The 7,736-nt window shown below is 38.6% G+C and overlaps 1 protein-coding gene across 1 annotated transcript; it reads left to right on the forward strand.

Moving 5' to 3' along the window:
* The first annotated feature begins 1,134 nt into the window (after positions 1-1,134).
* LOC103708511 (hsp70-Hsp90 organizing protein-like) lies at positions 1,135-7,435 on the forward strand. The gene is made up of 7 exons (XM_008793471.4): positions 1,135-2,185; positions 4,345-4,633; positions 6,239-6,324; positions 6,438-6,661; positions 6,755-6,821; positions 6,901-6,960; positions 7,145-7,435. Exons 1-7 carry the CDS (start codon positions 1,316-1,318, stop codon positions 7,256-7,258), a joined length of 1,710 nt encoding a protein of 569 aa, XP_008791693.2. The 5' UTR covers positions 1,135-1,315; the 3' UTR covers positions 7,259-7,435.
* The last annotated feature ends 301 nt before the right edge of the window (positions 7,436-7,736 follow it).

Here is a 7,736-nt window from a genome sequence, read left to right on the forward strand (position 1 = left end):
ACTGTATCCACGTGTTGTGTTACTTAAAAGCTGGCGTCTGATAAAGCTCTGTAAGTAGGACTATAGATATCTAGGGCTCGTCAAGTTCGCGGGAAAAGAAAGGGAAAAGAGTGGTCAACGGAAAAGTAATAAGATGCCTCTTGTTTGGTTGGAATTTTCAAAGGAGAGAAATGAGAAAGTTGTATTCCCATTAGAATATGATTCCCACATTTTATGAAAAAATCTTTCCCATGAGAAACATGGGAAAGTTACTTTTCCATGAGGCGGAAATCACTCTATTTTTATTTTTTTTCCAAAAAATCCCTTCAGCATTAAAGAGACATTAAAGACCTAATTTTTATTAAGGGTATAATAGGAATTATGCATAACTTTTTCAGGAAAGTGAATGGTCAACCAAACATAAGCACTCCGAAAATCTATCACTTTCCCATGTTTAACCAAACATGCCAAAAATACATTTCCAGGCATTCCATTCCTAGGAATCTTCTTTCTTAGGAGGGAAAGTGCTTCCCGCGAACCAAACGAGCCCCTTGTGGGTTTGTAATAGAGTTATAATAAAATTAATGCAAGTTCAATACCTAGTGTATCAAATATTCACAATTTGTTTTTGAGGTATGCTGGATGAATTAATTAACATGAGTATAGATACATTCATAAAAAATTGAAAATAAAATATTTAAAAATTATGCAGGAACATTTGTTAAAGAATTATGCCATGTAGTTTCAGTATAATTGTCCACTATTAGTTTTTTTATAGATATGTGATGACAATCACCAATACTATTAGTTTTTCTATAAATATATAATATTTTAATAGAAACTAAAATACATAGGTGGATCTGACAGAACCGATCCATAAGTATCTAATTTTTTAAAGCTTAAATACATAACCATTTTAAGGATCGGAAAGTATTCATTGTTTTTAAGCTTAAGCACATATCCATCTTGTGAAGGAACCAAGATGTCCAGCAATTCTCTGGGCCGGGCCGTCCGCCTGGCTTGGACTTCGTACCCGAATCAGATGTGCGCCCGCACGTGCGCGATATATATCCCCGGTCCGTCGACCGAGATCCGTCTGCCTCGTATGACTCCCGAACTTTCCAGAACCACGCTGAAGGGAACGCCTAGAACTCTCTGCAACCTCTTAAAGGGCACCTGCTCCCCTCTGACCCCCGCCCCCCTCCCCTCTCCGCCGCTCAACTCTCTGCTTCCTGATTCCAACCTCTCCTCCCACTCTTCCACGCTCGCTTAGTCTCGCTATCTTTCACTTTCGATATATTCGATCGCAGCTTCTTCTTCTCTCCTGCTTGCTCCCATGGCCGACGAGGCGAAAGGCAGGGGCAACGCGGCCTTCTCCGCCGGCCGCTTCGAGGAGGCAATCCGCCACTTCTCGGAGGCGATCGAGCTCGCCCCCACCAACCACGTCCTCTACTCCAACCGCTCCGCTGCCTACGCGTCCCTCGAACGCTACGCCGAGGCCCTCACCGACGCCCTCAAGACAGTCGAGCTCAAGCCCGATTGGTCCAAGGGCTACAGCCGCCTCGGCGCCGCCCACCTGGGCCTCGGCAGCGCCGACGAGGCTGTCTCCGCCTACGAGAAGGGCCTCGAGCTCGATCCCTCCAATGAGGCCCTCAAGTCCGGCCTCGCCGACGCCCGCCGCCGCGCCCGGCTGCCGGGGGCCTCGCCCTTTGGCAAGATTTTCCAGGGGCCGGATCTGTGGGCCAAGCTCACCGCGGATCCGACCACCAGGGGGTACCTCCAGCAGTCGGATTTCGTCAAGATGATCCAAGACGTGCAGAAAAACCCTAACAACATCAACCTGTACCTCTCGGACCAGAGGATGATGCAGGTGCTCGGTGTCCTTCTCAATGTGAAGATGAGGGCGCCTACTGATGAGATGGAGAGGGACTTCCCGGAACCAGAGCCAGTGAAGCCCCAGCAGGAGCCTGCAAAGAGGGCACCGGAACCAGAGCCGAAGCCTGAGCCGATGGAAGTATCGGAGGAGGAGAAGGAAGAAAGGGAAAGGAAAGCGGAGGCACAGAAGGAGAAGGAGGCGGGTAATATGGCGTACAAAAAGAAGGACTTCGAGACGGCAATCCAGCATTACACTCGAGCGATAGAGCTTGATGATGGGGACATATCGTTCCTCACCAACAGGGCTGCAGTTTACCTGGAGATGGGAAAGGTAATGGCTTTGCCCGTACATAAGCTGAGTGGGTTGAAGTTCTTATTTCCCTTGCTTATGCTATAGGATATAAATTGCTTGTTTTATGGCTATGCCAAAAAGTAAAAGGTCTACATTCTTAAATTAGTAATTTCATGCAGAAGATTAATTCATACGGAGAGTTTGACTTGAAGACTAAATCTGTTTTTTAACAATATTATCAGATGGTTAATAATGTTAATTTGAATGGACAAAATTTGTTCTTTAGTTTTGCTACTACAAATGTAGCTACCAATTATCTGTGTTCAGTTCTAGGAATTTTCTATTAACTGATAGAATATAATGACGCAGGTAAGTCATTAGCTTTTCTATTATCAAGAATTCAAGATTATAAGTGGATAATGGTGGCTGCTTGTAGTGATAATTACATCGATGAGGCCTGTTAATATATGATGGGCATCTAGATGAACTCAAAATGTAGAAAGAAATTATGAATGCTGCAATGAATTTGATGTGTAATAATCCTGTTTAGGGCATATTTTAAGAAGTATTTGCTAATGGTTAGTAATCTGATTTTAATTATGAAGAAACACAAGTTGTCTGGAATCTATGAAATGGAGTGAGAAAGTCCAGTTTAAAGAACTTATCTTGTGAAGGTTAAGCATGAACTCTGGTAATATGGTTTAAATGTATCAGCTAATCGAAAGCAATGGATGGCTTTAGGATGAAACTGAATAATCCTTCAACAGTTTAAAATTTCCCATTTCGAGCAAATTAAGCAAAGGTTGCTGAAAGTAGTGCAATTTAAGGTATATGGAGACCTTGTAGTCAAGGTATGTATCTTTAATTTAAATTTTTTTTTGGCTCTTTTGCGATGACGCATTGCACCTTGAATGTTACTCAGATGTTCACACTTCGATCTTAGCATCTCTTGCAAATTTTGTTGTTCTTACAAACGTGTATTCTTGATTATATCCTTGTTAGTTTCATATTCAAATCTCAGATTGAAAAATCTTGATTTGCTTTCTACTGTGTTACCAAAAAAGAATATATTTTTATATTCTTCCAAATCTCCCTCATTTACATTTTTTCTACGCATGTGAATACCATCTATGGTTTATGTCAGCACCCATAAAATCATTCCTGACAATTGATACAATACAGCACTAGTTTTGGGCACATGTGATGCATGCGACTTATTTAAAATGATTGAGCATTTGATGGATGGCTGTGGCCCATCATATGGTTGTCTGAATTAGTATTCTCATGGTTTATTCGAGAGAGGAACTTGATGAATAGCTGCAATTTGATAAATATATTATGATTTATATTTATAAGCTTCCCTACAATTTCCTTCTTAGTCATAGTCATTGTTTATGTATTGAATATTAAGAGGTGTTTTTATGAAAGTGAACTTGCTCATCCGATGTCATGCGTAGGAGAAATAGAAAAATGGTCCTGTCATAGAAGTGCTCTTGGTATGCATTCCCATGTGATAAACATGATTTGTCCAAGTGGAAGATCTCGATTAATCTCCAGGAGGATGGTCAGAGACTCGTCAACTTTTATTCTTCTTCTTATCCTATTTGTGATATATAGAGCTCTAATCTTGTAATGAAAGACTACAAGATCCTTTTTAAAGTCAGGGCTTCCTTGTTATGTTGATCAGGATATACTTAATAAAGTAATTCCTTGAATGAGGATGATTCCAAATTTATCTCTAACTATCAGTTGAAGTTTTACCTCAATATATTGTTGTTGTTGTTGATGACGTGAATAGATGAACTCTCTGCCTGATGATCTAGTTCCTATCATGCAATTTGCATCTTTTAGAATGCCTAGGGCTATCTTGGTAATTGTCAGCAATTACTGGAAAGTGATATTCACTTATTGTAGAATCTAGGTGACTTATGATGCTTTATTTTGCTTAATGTTGCACTGCATTGCCCATAGTAGCGTTGAGCTGTTGAGATTAACATTACTTTGATACTATTGTGCAGCTCATTAACATTACTTTGATACTATTGTGCTTTTTCTCAACCACTGATTAGCATTAGAAACAAGCTACATGGTTTTTCTAACATTACTTTGATACTATTGTGCTTTTTCCATTATCATATTGGTAGGAATTCGGGCTGTTTCATTATATTTCCTGACAAATTTTATTCATTTGTGTGTAGTATGAAGATTGTATAAAGGATTGTGATAAAGCTGTTGAGAGGGGCAGAGAGCTTCATTCTGACTTTAAAATGATAGCAAAGGCATTGACTAGGAAAGGAACTGCACTAGGGAAGCTTGCTAAATGCTCAAAGGACTATGAACCTGCTATTGAGACCTTCCAGAAAGCTCTAACTGAACATCGTAATCCTGACACGTTGAAAAAGCTTAATGAAGCTGAGAGGGCAAAGAAAGAACTAGAGCAGCAAGAGTACTTTGATCCTAAAATAGCTGATGAAGAACGTGAGAAGGGTATGTTTCAACTCTCAATTTTTGTGTTATTTTTATTGTCGTTCTCATTCTGCTTTCATTTTTTTCTGTGCTTATCTTTTTAAATAATAATGCACGTTAACAGCATCTATCTGTGCTGTGTGTTTTTTCTTGGGTAATTTTTGTGGTGTACTAGCAGTATGTCAATATTGTAATTCATGCATTCTTTTAATATAAGCTTTACTCAGTTATGGGTTGTTTTTGTTTTTCACCTACTTAGCTCTATGCCAAAAATAATATGTTTTCGATCAGTTCCTGTGTTTTCAACTTTTTTTATAATTGGCATATCTTGCTAATTAAAAGGTGTTCGTTTATGATGGCATATTAATTTTGTGATGATTTATGAGTTTTTCTTTTTACCTTTCGAAGAATAATGTTTAGTGCTCAAGGGTCAGATTGTGCCCCCTCCATCATTTGTGATGCTTTGTTGTTAATGTATGATCGCTATTTTCGTTGTTTTTGTTTTTTCTTTCTTTAGGCTAGTCTTAGGCACGTTTTTCTATAGCTTGGCTACTATGTTTGGTATGTTGTCTTTATTCTCAATTTTTGGTAATTTCAAACTCTCATGTTACCTCTATACTAGGAATTAATTCTTTTGTGATGATCATTTTATAAAATTGTATGCTCAATTATTTATTTATTTTTTTCAAATGAAACATCACTTACTGTTTTATGAGACGGTTGCTTTGGTTATGGAGTTTATCCACCTAAGTGCCCGCATAACGTTTTCGATTATGCTTGAGTATGAAGCGTGAGATAGATTTATAAATTACTATTGAGTGTTGCGAAGTTGATAACCCTCTATTGGCATGCTACATCTTATTTGATATATTATATGTCATGTGCTGGATTATAATTAACTTTCAATTTTTCTCCATATATTTATTATTTTTTATAATATACTTTTGGATCATGTTGACTTTCGATGCTACTTGGTGCATAGGTGCTAGGTGACCTGTTCTCTGCCTGTTTGCTGCTTATGGCCTTCTAAAATAATAATTGTTTGCTCCAAGGTTGTTTGTACTGGTACCGCAACCATTCTGGTTGCCCTGCATTACAGTATGGGACCATGCTGTGCCATTTCTGGCTATATGGACAAAAACAGAGCTGGAGAGGAAGGGAGGGAGAGGAAAAGAGATTAACTGATATATTTACTGATACATGCTTTCTCTTGTGTCCATCTCTTGTTTGTTTTGCAAAAAAATCAATAGTTTTGTTCTTTGGCTATATCTACTTTCACTTTGGCCAAGCACAGTTCTAAAATATCATACACGGATAATTCCTCCTCCTATCTGATGATGTCAAGCCTGATTGCCTTTGGCCTATTACCTGCCTTTGCTGACCTTTTGACACATGGCAAATCTGTTGTTTATTAAAAACTGATCATCTGCCTTTTACCCCTCATTTATTGCCACTTGTTTCTACTTCTGTTATTCTCTGAACGTAGTCAATTTATTGCCTGTCGAGCATGGAATTTTTGTTTGTTAGATATGAAAAGTGGCAATTTTCATTTTCCTTTTTTTATTTGTTCTTTCTACTACTTACGTGTCTCTTTATGAACTTATTTGATTTCATACTGATGTGCAGGCAACGAGCTTTTCAAGCAACAAAAATACCCAGAAGCAGTGAAACACTACACTGAAGCTTTAAGAAGGAATCCAAAGGATCCAAGGGTAACGCCCATGATCTCTTATAGCTGATGTTGTACAAGTTAGAAGGCGGTTGATGTTTAGGAACCATTTGTTGGCCCATTTTTTTAAGCATTCAAGAAAAATGTGATGTACAGGTATACAGCAACAGAGCTGCTTGCTACACTAAGTTGGGTGCTATGCCTGAGGGTCTGAAAGATGCAGAGAAGTGCATTGAGCTGGATCCATCATTTTCCAAAGGATACACAAGGAAAGGTGCACTTCAGTTCTTAATGAAAGAACATGACAAGGCATTAGAAACATACCAGGAGGGCTTAAAACATGACCCAAACAATCAGGAACTGATGGATGGTGTGAGGAGGTAATAAACCTGTGATATTACATCAGGCTTTTATAAAGCTGGAGTTATCCAGCTACTTGGTGTTACAAATTTTGTGTACTTGGCCCCTTACAGGTGCATAGAACAGATTAATAAGACTAATAGGGGCGAGATAAGCGCAGAGGATTTGAAAGAGAGACAGGTCAGTTATTCTCTATGTTCTGTGTTTATTTGCTGTAGTCATTTGCTGGAGTAGTATATTAACTATGTTTGTCTTGCAGGCAAAGGCTATGCAGGATCCAGAAATACAGAATATCTTGTCTGATCCCATTATGCGTCAGGTACCTGGTTGTGCTGAAATTTTTAAAAAGAAATGAACTTTTGAACTTTTTTTAGAGGAAAAATGTTTTTATTAATGAAATGTATTATTAAGATGATGTCATGGTTGTGCTTAAGGTTGTCACATAAGCCTCAATTTGCCTGGCAGTAACTTGATGCATAATGATTTGAATTAAATGTGGGCAGGTATTGATCGACTTCCAGGAGAACCCTAGGGCTGCCCAGGAACATCTTAAGAATCCTCAGGTGATGCACAAGATACAGAAGCTTGTTGGCGCTGGAATAGTCCAAATGAGATGAACGATGTTTGTTCAACCGTAGTGTGTTTAACATAAGCTGCCCATGTATCATTGGATACCTCTTGGACTGATACTTGTTAATTTGAGGTTTTTGTTTGTCTCGTGGACTTAATATTTTGTCAAGAGAGGATTTTACTTTTTACTAAATTTAGTTTCTGCAATTGTGGCTAGTTGTTTATTGATCCCTCTGTTTCTTGGTTTTGTTAATTTTTCAAATCGTGGACTAAGTAAATTTGAATGTGTGTTGTGAGAAAATGTTTCCTGCAGAAGTGTGGACCTCTTTAAGAAGATACAGAAAAAGTATCCAATATAATTGAACTTATGTAAGACAGAATGCTTGGATTCTCGGTGGTTTCAGAGATTTGCTGCGGGATTCGTGATGTTATGGTTCTTTCGGAGGGTCGTTTTTTCAATAGGTGACGCCTTCCTATTGGAATGAAAGAAGAAAGGAGGGAAGAAAAAGAAGAAAAAAAAGAAAT

This window comes from Phoenix dactylifera, chromosome 2 (assembly GCF_009389715.1).
Source record: "Phoenix dactylifera cultivar Barhee BC4 chromosome 2, palm_55x_up_171113_PBpolish2nd_filt_p, whole genome shotgun sequence".
In the NCBI taxonomy this organism is placed as follows: domain Eukaryota; kingdom Viridiplantae; phylum Streptophyta; class Magnoliopsida; order Arecales; family Arecaceae; genus Phoenix; species Phoenix dactylifera.